Source organism: Chanodichthys erythropterus, chromosome 13 (genome assembly GCF_024489055.1).
Source record: "Chanodichthys erythropterus isolate Z2021 chromosome 13, ASM2448905v1, whole genome shotgun sequence".
In the NCBI taxonomy this organism is placed as follows: Eukaryota; Metazoa; Chordata; class Actinopteri; order Cypriniformes; family Xenocyprididae; genus Chanodichthys; species Chanodichthys erythropterus.
In genome coordinates this window covers 31,470,080-31,483,816 of record NC_090233.1, presented here as the reverse complement: position 1 = coordinate 31,483,816, position 13,737 = coordinate 31,470,080, and the positions used below count along the sequence as shown (strand labels likewise).

The 13,737-nt window shown below is 37.3% G+C and overlaps 2 protein-coding genes across 2 annotated transcripts in view; both read right to left on the bottom strand.

Moving 5' to 3' along the window:
- Positions 1–620: 620 nt before the first annotated feature.
- Positions 621–2,483, bottom strand: b3galt8 (beta-1,3-galactosyltransferase 8). Its single transcript, XM_067406004.1, has one exon. The coding sequence runs from the start codon at positions 2,191–2,193 to the stop codon at positions 1,186–1,188; it is 1,008 nt and encodes a 335-aa protein (XP_067262105.1). The 5' UTR covers positions 2,194–2,483; the 3' UTR covers positions 621–1,185.
- A 362-nt stretch (positions 2,484–2,845) lies between these two features.
- The window catches only part of tncb (tenascin Cb), a 36,180-nt gene continuing 25,288 nt past the window's right edge, over positions 2,846–13,737 (bottom strand). The window contains exons 13-24 of the mRNA XM_067406003.1: positions 12,429–12,701; positions 11,473–11,595; positions 10,303–10,446; positions 9,672–9,791; positions 9,417–9,560; positions 7,703–7,833; positions 7,357–7,489; positions 7,071–7,222; positions 6,685–6,781; positions 6,406–6,567; positions 4,179–4,342; positions 2,846–4,049 (exon numbers count right to left, since the gene is read on the bottom strand). Coding sequence (XP_067262104.1) covers positions 3,939–4,049; positions 4,179–4,342; positions 6,406–6,567; positions 6,685–6,781; positions 7,071–7,222; positions 7,357–7,489; positions 7,703–7,833; positions 9,417–9,560; positions 9,672–9,791; positions 10,303–10,446; positions 11,473–11,595; positions 12,429–12,701 — 1,754 coding nt within the window. The 3' untranslated portion in view covers positions 2,846–3,938. The remainder of the gene's footprint in view (positions 4,050–4,178; positions 4,343–6,405; positions 6,568–6,684; positions 6,782–7,070; positions 7,223–7,356; positions 7,490–7,702; positions 7,834–9,416; positions 9,561–9,671; positions 9,792–10,302; positions 10,447–11,472; positions 11,596–12,428; positions 12,702–13,737) is intronic.

Sequence of the window (13,737 nt, the reverse complement as noted above, 5' to 3'; positions counted from 1 at the left end):
CGATTTCCAGGCATCGCCTCAGGCTGTAAATGCAAAAGGAAAGTGTTAATCATTTCTATTTCATTATACAAATAAAATCTAGCTCTGTGTACTGAGCGGTAAATTTACTGGAAATGACCCTATAGCAAATTAATATTTGGATTGTAAATATATTAAGCAAATATTTCAATAAATAATGTCTTGCCAGAAAATCACTACGTTTCCTCCGCTCGCTATTATTAAGTAAATAGCGCCCCCGTCTGTTTAAATTACGTACCAACTGTTTGAAAAAACCCCAGCATATTCTGTTTAGGTATGTTTTGAAGCATGAAAGCTGGTTTGAGGTGGTTTATGTTGGTCCTTAGCTGGTTTGAGCTAGTTTATGCTAGTTCTTAGCTGGTATAAGCTGGTCCAGAGCTGGAGCTAGTTGCTTAGGACCAGCATTTGACCAGCTCAAACCAGCTAAGAACTAGCATAAACCAGCTTCCATGCTTCAAAACATACAGCATATGCTGTTTTTTCAGCAGGGAGAATCTTTGTGATTTAGCAAACAGCTCAAAAAGCTACACAGGAGAAACAGGGACAATAATCACAAATATTATCATAAAATAAATAATACTTTTATTGTTTAAAGTGCATTGGTGACCAATAACTCTTTTATAATCAGATTTGCTATGTATGTTTCATGACAGACAGAACAAGAAGAACAAGCATAGTCAGTTTTAATAAATGTAACTGTGCAATCTGAATAAAAAAATAAATAAACTGCTGATAGCCTATATTTATAAAGGCCGCTATGACTATTTAAATCAGCTGCCTTTTAAAAGTCCCATCCTCCATCTTCATGTATTACCCATTTCACACATTTCTCCTAGTGTTTTTACTCTTTTGCTTTGGAGGATGATAGCAGCATTTGGCGAAAAAAAAAAAGTCTTTGTAATTGTGTCTGTTATTTAAAGAATTGTATCACATCACATATTGATTATTTGTTTATAATTTATATTGGCTATTTTTAAATTATTATTTTTTTCTTATACATTCCCCCTTTTTTGTAACTGTTCTTTATTTTGTTCTCTCTTGAACATGAAGGGGTACTGAATCACAGTGATGTGAACCTTGTTAAAGGAATGGAGTGTAGGCTCATAAACAGCTTCAAGGTACTGCTAATATAATTTTAGGATTTCAGTCTGATGAAGGCAGTCTGTATCAACATGTAAATTCAGACTTCTGAAAGTCATGCCAAATATGGACAAGATTCTGTGGTTTAAAGCCATTCACTACTATACGCTTGGAAAAAGTGCACCTTTCATAGTCAAGTCTGCGCACCTCAAAAAGATTCCTAAGGCCCAGAAATCTTGTTGCGTAAAAGGGTTTTACACCCAGGACATGCAGGCACATCCCCACATAGACATCTTCGAATGGAATTGGCCGCACAAATCTAGAGGCCCATGATATTTTTCTGGCCAGGTCAGTGGAAAAGACATACGCAGCTCCAGACACGTATGGAGGATACCATGTGCCTGGGTAAAGATCCTCTGGGATATACCATTTGTTGAAGCTCTCCCTGTGAGGAACAGCATCTGAGATGACGGATCCAGTGATGTAGTCTTTCCTTGAGGACTCGCCCTGGTCATGCAGGTAGTCCACCAGGTGACGCACATTGAGAAAGACATCTGCATCGATCTTCATGGTATACCAGGCAGCCTGGCAGTAGGTGGCTATCCAGTTCATTATCATCATTGTCTTTATTGTGAGATTATGGTAACTGTCCACAAAATCCATTTGAATAATGTCACCATAAGCCTTGCTCTCCCTTTCAAGGTGTTCCTGCAGAACTGGGTCGCTTTGTGCGGTCTGACCAATGATAAACAAATGCAAAATATTCACACCGGGAATCAAGCCATATTGACCCCATGTCTTTCTAATAGCAGTCCTCGCCTCTGCACCGTTGATAGTCACTGGGATCATAAGAACCAGGAAAGGACTCTTGTTCTCACACAGTTTTGGCTGGTTCAGAATGAATCTGTATGTTGACGGTGAGATCACATCATGGAGGTTTTTAGGGGTTGGAGTCTTCTTCGGAAGAGACGACCAAAGTACTGTGCGGTTGAAAGCGAAAATAACTAAAAGTGTTATTAATCCAGCGACAGCAAGGTATGTTAAACATTTAAAGCGCGATCGCTTCCGCATATTTAAACAAAATAAAAACTTCATCGCCCACACACTGCAAGGAAGTTACAATACTAGACTATCAGGTTTTGCGGAAGGAGCAAGTCATTGTGTAGCAGTAACGACCAACCCTTCACACGCGCTCATAACCTGTGATAAGAATCAACTGCCGACCTAACGTTACTTTTAAAGTAGACTAAAGAAACCATTGAACGTTTTCTATCAGTGTTATGTCGATTTTTATAATTAAACAACACATAATTTCAAAAATATAGTTTTCATTATCTACGATCCCAATCCCATTCGTCAAAAAGTAGATCCCCCACCAGCCCAGCCCATTACCTTCCAACTTTACCGGTCTACCAGGCAGCTGCGGATTGGTACAATGATGATAAAACGGTCGGTCAGCCAATCAGATTGCGTGGTCGCGCTTACACTTGAAAAAAAGTTAAAAACGCAGCAGCAGCTATTTTGTTTATGGGTTGCACTTAGGAAATTTATGTTTTTACTAAATGTGAAAATGTCCAAATAAGCATGTTGCAAACGTGATTTATTAAACAAAATCTGTTTTATTGTAAGAGGGGTTACAAAGAAACACCTGTTGTACACCCATTTAATAAACAAACAAACAAACAAACAAAAATATTCAAATACCAAAACGAGACATAATTTACACAGGTCTTGTATGGGTCAGTGGTTTAGTGGATAGCAGGGGAGGGGCAAACACGAAGACTTATTCTGTATATTATTATTATTTTTTTTTTTTTTCGAACAGAACTTTCATATAAGGCTATGTTTATAATAATTCCAATAACCTGTCCTGGCCATTACTTTTTCTTTATGATTCATGAACATTATACAAGCTCATAACTGGTGAACAAAGTATCACTTAATCCAAAGATTGAACATAGGTCCTGCCTCAACCTTTGTTTCATTTAAATCTTTTAGAGAACAACAAGCAACAAAATCAAGATTCTTATGCTCTGTGACTGAATGCCAATGTAGTTATAGGGTACAGGAAACACGACAAAAGGTGCATATAAATGAACACTTAGCAGTACTGTAAAAGTTACTGGTTTGAGAAACGTGCCACTCGACTTCAGAACTGATGAGCATGAGTTGTGGGAGAGAGAAGACTGAGAGAGAGCATGGGTACTTATCACAGACAGGCTAGAAAGAGATGAAAAGATCTCTGAGCCTCCTCGCTAGATAGTTTTATACAGTCCCGCATATTAAATGCTGAGTTATCATGTGCCATTTAACTTCTAAATCTAACTGATAACTTAAAGGATACAGTATTCTCGTGGCTAACCACAGCCTAGGGAAGAGGCTCCAATGAAAAAAAATAAAAATACCACACACAAACATTCAACTCTCTCCACTGTAACTGTATGTGATATACAGAAAGAATATTATAATTATTTTTATTTTTTTACTGGAAAGCACCAAGCCAAACTCAAAATCTCCCCTCCGTCGGTATTGTATTATATAGATGTTACTGGAGTGTCTGTCTTTGGTGTGCTTATGATGTACAGGCACAGTGTGTAATGTTAAACACTTCACTATGAGTCTATTGGTTTACTGATGAACAGAAGTGGTACACACACAGCTGTGTATGGAGCTTTGAAGACTTTTTTTGTTCTTGTTCTCCATGAATAGGAGAGCGTTGAGAGCAGGCTGGGCTCCTGGCAGTGGCTTTGGTAGATGAAGGGGATGAGATGATGCAGGAGGAACAAAGGGAGACTGGGCAGCAGAGAAGGGTAGGTTGGATGGAGCCGGAGTGCACTGGTTTACGATCGCTTTCTCCTTCCCTCAAAGTTCCTGAAGTTGGCGGGCCTGATCTTCATCTCTGCAAACTCGATGGAGTGCTCATGACCCTTCCAGTGGAACCAGTTTACACCCTGGAGAAAAAAAAACAAAAAACAAATTAAATGATTGTGACATATAGTATGTATCTCTTTCATATTCACATGAACTCAATCAAAAATGTAAATCTGTCTCTACTATAAGACAGGTGAAAAAACACATACCTTGCTGTGACTGTTGTCTCCGTATCGGCCCATTATATTGACTCGATGACAGTTTTTATACCAGAAAGCTCCCTTATAAGACAACGCACAGTTGGTGACAGCTATATCGTTGTCATGATCGTAGGTTGAGAATGGACGGCTGTGATGATAGGTCATTGAGTCACCTTTAAAAAAGTGCATCATCACAAAATCAGTCATTTTTGAAATATGTTGTATGTTTACTTTTGAGTATAATATAAACACACACAGACACATACAAACTACTGTTAATCATCTGTTTTCAAATTTGATAATTATGTCACTTGAGCTCCAAATCAGCATATTGAATTATTTCTGAAGGATCACGTGACACTAAAGAATGGAGTGAAGGCTGCTGAAAATTCAGCTTTGTCATCACAGGAATAAATTATATTTTAAAACATTAAAATAGAAAACATATTTACATTTGATTAATATTTCACACATTTTTACTGTATCAAATAAATGCAGCCTTGATGAGAATAATAATTGAATAATTCTTTCAAAAACATAAAAAAAATCTTTTTGAATGGTAGTATATTATAAGAAATATATTAGACAAAAATAATCAAATAAGTACATTCTCTCTCTCTTTCTATACATATATATAGTATAGCATTGTTTTTGAATATATATAGTGCACAGCATAAATGAGTACACCCCCTCTGAACAAATACAAAAGATGTATTTTCTTTATGATCACTAATTCAATTCATGGAAAGATGGCAAAACTAAAATGTATTAAACATATACATAATAAAAACTGAGAAATATATTAATAGCCATAAAATAAGTAAATTAGCCAATGTTGTTTAAATTAAGGATTGCAGAAATGAGCACACCCTAGATTAACACCTAGTATGCCCTTCATAATTTTGAATATACTGCTCTGACCCTTCTTGGCACGGAGTGTACAAGTTCATGACAAATTGTCACATCTGTCCTGTTTAACTCCTGGATGATGAGCTCCTTAAATGCCCTGATCTTTAATGGGGAGTGTTGCTCAACTCGTCTCTACAGAATCCCCCACAGATGCTCAAGAGTGTTTAGATTGAGTGCAATACAGGTCCACAGAAGGTTTTTCACTTTGGGAGAATGCATACCCTCACTGTCATGTTGAAAAAATGCCCAACAATGCAGGGAATGAGGAAAGGGTAACATCTTCTGTTTCAAGTTTGTGTATTAAATTACACAGTGGTGTGGGAATTCATGACAGCATTGATAAAGCACAACTCACTCATACCTTCAGCACTCATACATCCCTATATAAGAGCTTTACTACCACTGTACTTTACTGTGGGAACCAGGCACTTCTCACTGTACTCCTCCTCTAGCAACACCACAACATTTTGGATGCTGTTAGATCCAAAATGATTGATTTGGTCTCATTAGACAAGAGTATTGATTCCCAGAATCTATATTTTGTAAATATTGGCTTTGGAAATGGCTAACTGATTTTATTGTGCTTTGGCGACAGTAGGTAGTTCCAGTGAGAACAACAACCATGCATGTCATTTCTACAGGCTGCATCTTACTCTGTGAGATAAACAGTTACACTTTTCATAGCTTTTGCTGGCTCTGAGACACTCGTTTGGTATTTCTCCTGCTCTTTGTCTAGTAAAAAAATCCCTCATCACTAAATGAAAGCTTAAAACGAAGGCCTGATTATTTCAGGGGCCTTGTCACAAGTCCATTGTTTTTGAATTTCTGTGTTACTTTTGCTATATTTTCACATTTAAAACAATGATTTGGTAATCCTCTTGTGTCACTGTGCTCTTTTTTGCTAGGAAATAAGTCTCCTGACTCTCCCAAGTGGTTCCACTGTTGTCAGCATTAAGTCTGAGAATGATTCAGTGGGCTATATAACACTTTTAATTGTCAAGAAATTACTTTTCTTTAAATGTTTTGGTTCAAACATTTGATCAAACATTGCCTTAAACTTGCACCAGAAATTTTTTATTTTGTTTTGTTTAGTAACTTTTAGGAGGGTGTACTCATTTTTGCTACACAACACAAAGCAGACTTACTGGAACATTATATCTCTAAAGAACCCTAACATGTTTAACATAATTGAGTAATTGCTGACTTTCAGAAGTGTCAGAGGGGGTGTACTCATTTATGAGTACACACACACACACACACACACACACACACCATTTTTATATATAACATACTAGGCAAAAAATGAGAGGGGGAACAAAGACTTTACCTGCAGTGCCACTGTATCCTCCAACATGGACTTTGTAGCGAGTGCGTGGTTCAGAGACTGAAAACTTGTCATATTGCGCATATGCAGACTCTCCCTTATCTCTGAGGTCCACACGCAGCTCATACTGCCCAGAGGAGGTGATCTTGTGGAGGTTAGAGAGACCTGCAGACACAAGCAATGCAATTTGTAGTCCAATATGCTCAAAATTTCACCATATCATAATACCTTTGGGCCTCTATGCTTAGGGCAATATTAGCAGTTTGACATGTCAGCACATACCCAGCCAGAATTCATCGTTCAGGTCACCAAAGCCTGCAGTGTAGTTCTTCCAGTTTCTGAAAAACTCCACTTTACCACTCTGCCGTCTCACAAAAACCTGCATGGAGGTACCACAATATGACTCTTGTGTATGAGAGCCTGGGTTTGATGAGACTTTACTTTAAATGAAAATTCAAATTCAGTCATCATTTATTCGCCCTCATGTTATTCCAAACCCTGCATGACTTTCATTCTTGTATGGAACACTATAGGAGATACGCATTTGGAATGACATGTGGGATTAAATGTTTTCATTTTAGAGTGAACTATCCCATTAAAAAGCATCTCTAGGATCAGAACAGCAAATCTTTCTATCCTGCATGTAATTTGAGAAAAAAATTACTCACAATCCAGCCGCCTCCATCAGTGGTCATATCGCAGTAGACCTGCAGGGGCTGATTCTCATCTCCACGCAGGTAAATAGTGTACAAGCCTGAGGCTGTGTCTCCATTCAACAGAGCCTGCGAGCAGTCTTTAGGATGCTTGTACAGAACTCCAACTGTGATAAAAAAAAGACAAGTGTTTGACCAAGGGCAAGATTATTTCATTCAGTGTCTTCACAACCAAGAGTCCATAATCTGCAGTGAAGCTGCATTTCAGCACTGACACAATAATATAAAGTTTTTGGCTCACTGGTGGTGAAGACTGTAGAGATGATTCTGCTTCTCTTTGGCCCAGCGATGGCCTGCAGTTTGACTGTGTATTCTGTGGAGGCAGTCAGCTGAGACATGCTGTAATACGTTGCTGTGGGGCTTAGGACAACCTCCTGAGCCAAGAGAAGAAAACCAGGAACATACAACTATCAGTACAGCAGGATTAGACAGTGCATGTATAATCACTGTAGACCGGAAAAGTGATTAAGCTTTAAATAAACTGCTGTAAATCATCCCAAATAAACTATGCCCCTTATTTAGGCCCAAATAAACTGCTGTAAATCATCATGATTAATGTGTAGTTATCTATTTTGTGGGCCACTCACCTTGACAACACCATCAGCAGACTCAAAGCTAAGGATATACCCGCTGATGTCTGCTTTTGGTGGCTTCCATGTCAACATGGCGGTTTCTGTTTGAATATTACTGGCAGCCAGATTCTGAGGGGCATCAACATCTGTGACAAAGGGTATTTTGTTATTTGCCTGGCATTCATGGTTAATGCAATACAAATGAGCATATACTGATAACTGGCCATCCCCACTATGTGCTAGGCATTGTCATATTAAGATTATGTCATTATCTCTTGATGCTGACAATGTGTATGGATATTTCTTAAAGGGTTGATATTTATTAAAACTAAGAGCTTTTATCTTTTATTTGTTTAGTTTTTGTTTTGTTATATGAAGGTCACATTATGTATAGATGCAGTTTTTGTTTTACCCCTTTTTCAAAACCCAGACTTTCACATTCCATCATAAAAAATATGAATTATTTACTATATTTAAAAACTATTAATAAGTAAAATAAATATTTCAATGGTTATTGAATGAAAAAATTAAATTCTCATGAAAGGTGAAATATTATTATGAACTGAATATTTTTTTATCATTGACAATCAAGCAGATTCTGTGAAGTGTAAATATTATTTAATTGTATGATTATGTTTAAATATTAATGTAATTATTTATTTTTAAAATTTAATTATTCGACATGCTAGCTATGAAATTAGCAAGATAATGTGGCCTTTTTATTCCAAAAATGTTTAAAATGTAATCTCTACCACATAAAGCCATTAGACAAAAAATGTAATGGAAATGACAGTGTGGTGGAATAAGAAAATAAATGACAAAATTCATCCATGATGCATGTACTGTAGTAGTTGGACATTTTCAGTGGAGGGAAAAGAAAGGTATTGTAGGGGATTTTTTTTTCTTTTTAAAGTGGTCACCATGTATATAGTGCTCATGTGTTTTTGCCCAGTAGGAAGATATGTCAGAAGCTGTGCTGTTTTACTTTACACCAATAAAATATTTTCTTCTATGAGTATACTGAAGGGGTGGATTCTGGAATTTTATGTTATTAACCAACATTTATCTTTCTGTTAAATTATTTGAATGACTTCTTCAACATATGTTAAAGCATTTCTTTTCCTTTTCAAACACTAGAAAATAATTTTTTATATGGTCTGTACCTCTCACTGAGAGAAAAGAACATGTTATCAGTATGTTTTGGGAAAGTTTCCTGCTCAGAGCAGAGCTCAGATGAACTTCAACCTTGAAGAAGCTGTGAAACGTGTATCTGTGTATGTGCGCTAAATGTTCTGTGCAGGTCCTTTGAACTGGTGGACAACTGGCACTCTGCTTGAGACCAGCAGATGCCATGTCATGACCCCAAAAGGACATCCAGTACCTAAATCCAGAGTTCCCTCGTCAGCATCGTGACAAATGGAGATATGCTTCTGACTATCTGTCCATGTGTGGAAGATTACCAAATTTGTCTATTTTTCTTAGCCAATCAGAATCATTCAACCTGAAATAATGACATAGTTAGTAGACTCTTGTTAGAGTATAATTATTGTGGAAATGTGAGTGGCCTACGAACTGCTTGTGAGACATGAAGCTGGCTTCTGCTGATGAAACTGCAAACTAACCCTTTATTCAACATATCTGGTCTTTTGGGTCTTTAACTGTAAAATTCCCCTACAACACAGACGTCTTGTGGTGTTTGTGTGCACAGGTGAGTGAGCGTTCACCTTACCTGTGGTGAACTCTGTGGTGGTTGCAGCACTCTTGGCCGCATCTCGGACTGCATAGACTTTAACGGTGTATAAGGTGGCGGGTGTAAGGGAGCTTATTTCAAACTCCACAGTGTTCCCAGACACCCTTTCCATCACTGGAGCCACTGACAAAGAACAAAATACACAAATGAGACTCACTGCTCTATTGTTTTAGTCTGTAGTGCCTGAACCAGCTTTCCCTCAAGGATAATGAATGACAGTCTGAGTTGAGTTACCACTGTCTGCACTGTAAGTGATGACATATCCGTCCACAGTAGCGATGGACGGCTGCCACAGCAGCAGGGCTTCGGTGTCGGTGATGTTGACTGCTCTCAGACCGCGTGGCTTATCCAGGGCTGAGGGCCAAAAGATACACAAGAGACATGAGAGAATCAAAAACTCACAACTTGGAGTCGATTACTAGGCTTCTGCCAGGCAGACAGAAAAGCAAAAGACTTTCTAATAGGCTTACTGTACAGACTAAGAAGAGGTCGACTATGAGGTCTAATCAACTATGAATATGAGGTGCTAAAAAATTACAAAATGATTTAATCAATTATTAGTTATTTTGTAATATACTCTGACAGCAACACAGTGTGCATCCACGTGTACCAGATGTGGGCTGGATCTGGGCCAGACTATGTTGCTGACTGGTTATTAATTAGTTTATAATCAATTAAATTAAATGAATAATTATTCACAATTTAAACTATTTATAATCAATGAATTATATTAAATGAAATTATTTTATTTGCATGAACAATTATATAATAATTAAAAATTCTTATTCACTACTTTTGGTGAGAGCTTTCTTGTTCCACAAACTATAAATGATGATGCTCATGAGATTATTAGAGTGAGACGTACCTGTTGTGACCCTCTCAGATCCTGGTTCGCTCTCCTCCAAGCCCTTCACAGCAAAGACAGTGACCTGGTAGGTCACTCCAGGGGTCAGATTAGGCAGCATGGCTTGAGACTCTCCTCCATCTACACTCAGTGTCATAGGGCTGCCTGCAGAGGGAGACAGAACACTGGAATAAACTAGAAATAGCTTTTTTTCACTAGAGGGCAGCATTGTCTGTGATTGATTGGCATGGTGATGTGCAAAAATACTCTGCTGATAGATAAAACAGTGTGGCTTGATTGATGATATGCACGGATAGATTCACATAACTGAAGATGGCTTGATCTAAAAACCTGCACACATCACTGAGAGGCCAAAAGGACAATATAGGACTTTAGGGGGACATCTTTTGAATTCAATCAATTTATTATGCCAAGAAGGCAGTCTAAGAGAATTTCCTCCTCGACTTATGCAATATATTATGCAAGACATAATTTATGACAAACCATAAACTAAAGAAGTACAAATAATAATATGATTTGCCAACAGGCAGCCATCCGAATGCCTAGAAAACAACATGGTAAAGTCTCACTTTCTGAAGATGGCCTGTGTGTCAACACGGTGACTAGGAAGGAGAATGCTTTACTTTTATTTCCAGACCAAAAGTGCCAAATGTGCTTTAAACAGTACTAAGGTTGTACTTTAAAAAAAAAAATGAAATTTATTTTATTCAGAAAGGACACATTAAAGACATTTATAATGTCACAAATATTTCTATTTCATATTAATGTGTTTTTTTTTTAACTTTCTATTCAGCAAAGAATCCTGAAAAAAGTATCACGGTTTCCACAGAAATATTACGCAGTACTACTGTTTTCAATAATTAGCATATTAGCATGATTTTTGAAGGATCATGTGACTCTGAAGACTGGAGTAATGGCTGCTGAAAATTCAGCTTTACCATCACAGAAATAAATTACATTTTACAATATATTAAAGTAATATAAACCAGTTATTTTAAATTGTAATAATATTTTTGATCAAATAAATGAGGACTTCGGAGAGCATAAGAGGCTTCTTTCAAAAACATTTGGTTGGTAAAAAATTACCAACTACAAACTTTTGAGTAGTAATGCATAGTTTATAATTATAAAGTAACAATACTAAAACCATAATGACCACATGTTACTTACCACCCTGAACAGGTACATAGGTGACCCGATAGCTGTCTACATGGGTACGGGGCATAGTCCAGTGAACAGTTGCCGATGTATCAGTCACATCAGAAAAGCGTATCCCCTTGGGTGTACCTAGACCTTGGTAGAAATGACACACACACACAAGAAGCACAAGAATGAAACGTTAAAAAAAATGTGTTCATGCATTTAACAAATAGGAGTTAAAAAAAAAAAAAACTTTTCCCAGAAATTAATTCCAAGTAATTTCAGAACGTAAGAGAAAAAAATATGGTTGTATGTAGAAGCTTCTTGAACTACCCCATTTATCCTGTTGAACAAATAGATGCATGAAAATAAACATTCAGGATGTGAGGACAACCAACTATGTGGTTACAAATAAAGGACACACAGACAAAGGCCCTGGCCTTAAAGCTCTTTCTCAACGTTGAACCTCAGATTCTCGCGTGACACATGCAAGAAGAATAACTTGGCCCCAGTACAGGGACACAATAGTGTGACATGCCAACATCAGACACAAGTGCAAAATGAAGCTCACTAGTAAGAAGAAAAATTGCCAGAGACAGGCATGCAACAAGGATAAATACACAAAATAGTTGGTCTTGCTCTGTAAATAAAACCCTCGATCACACTCAAATAGAGACAGAAAAAGTAAGACTGGTGAATGAGAGAAGACTTTGATGAACCCGTGTTGTTAATGAAAGACTCTTGAGCTACTCTGTAGACACAATAATAAAGAAAATAATGAGGGATGAAATTTTGTTAATTATGGGAAAGTCTGTAATGGAAAAATGAAAAAAAGACTTCAAAAGGTTTGCTGTGGTGGCAAGTTTCCATTTTTCATGTTATAAGTTTTGACCAAACCAATCTACTGGTTGAGTGAACATTAAAACAATGAAAAAGAAGAAAAGAGTTAGTGGTTCTTCCACCAGTGTCTCTTAAAAATCCAATACCTGTTCGAGCTACAGCCAAAATGGGCTGGAATTTCCGTCCCAAAATGATCCCAAAGAGCTCGATTTCATACTCTGTATCTTCAATGAGACCTGTCACTGCTTCTGTTCGCTTGTCTCCAGATACACTAATCTGCTGTGGTTGGCCCAGTCCATTAGAATCGACGACTTTGAGGGCGAATGTATCAAAGACGCCCTCAGGTGCTGTCCATGTCAGTTTAAAGCTGTGCGGTGTGATGTCCGAGACCAAAAGATGTTCCACTTCAGGATCAGCTTCTGGTTGACAAAATAATAAAGTTGTTCTTCGTCTGTAAACTCTGTGAAATGTACTTAGAAGATATTAAATGACCAAGAAGTGCAAATGTGGGTCCCAAAACCCATTTTTCTTCTTTGTGGTGTTTGTTAGAGACAATACAGCGATTATGTTATTCATGCATGAAAATAGCCAATTGTTCAGTCATCTATCAGTTGTTCCTATATCTTTGGCAGGTGAAGCTGAAATCAGTGAGCCAGTAAATTTAATTTACATATTTGGATTAGAATATGGAATGAGATCTGTTGGTTAGTAGAAAAAAAATTGACATTGATGAATTTTCCACCATTATATTAGGTTCCACCATCATAATTGTATTGTCATATAATAGCAGTCATGCAGAGTTCAAGACAGAGACAGGACAATGACATATCCATAATAATCAAATTGACAGAAGGGCTCATCCTGGAAATGCATTTTTTTTGTCTCTTTTTTACCTGAACTTGCAAAAAGTCCACTGACAATGAACGATATTCATCTCTAGAGAAGCAATTGTTGTGGTAAGGATATGTAAAACTAAAAAAAAAAAAACCCTAAAGCCTCAGGGATGTCTTGACCACATAGACAATGTATTGTATTTTCAACAATAGCCTTGTTTGTGCCAGAATATGGTCCAGTTTTAATATTCTGTGGTTTGCTCTTCATCGTGTACCAAGAACCAGTTACTGCCTTACGCATATTTCTTGACTTTACTTTAGAAGTAGATTATAGCACCATAAATTCAGTTGTTTAAGATTTTTCTTTTTTTTTTACTTGATCTGAAGGAGGAGGGGGAACATGCTAATTTGTTATAATAACTTGACCTAATTAAATATGTTAATGCACATAAGGCTGTCCTTAATTTGACATTGTAACTTTTAACTCTGCACAGTCTAATTTCTATAGGCAGGTCAGAAAGTCAGAATCAAAGATGTCCAACAATCCAGCAGCCAGGCTCTTGCTGTATAATTTATTTACAAATGCAGATGGGACTCAAGAAAAAGGAAAACAACTGCAAAC

Excerpts from the sequence above, each read along its gene's own strand:
- b3galt8 (XM_067406004.1), bottom strand. The coding sequence starts at position 2,193 with ATGAAGTTTTTATTTTGTTTAAATATGCGGAAGCGATCGCGCTTTAAA.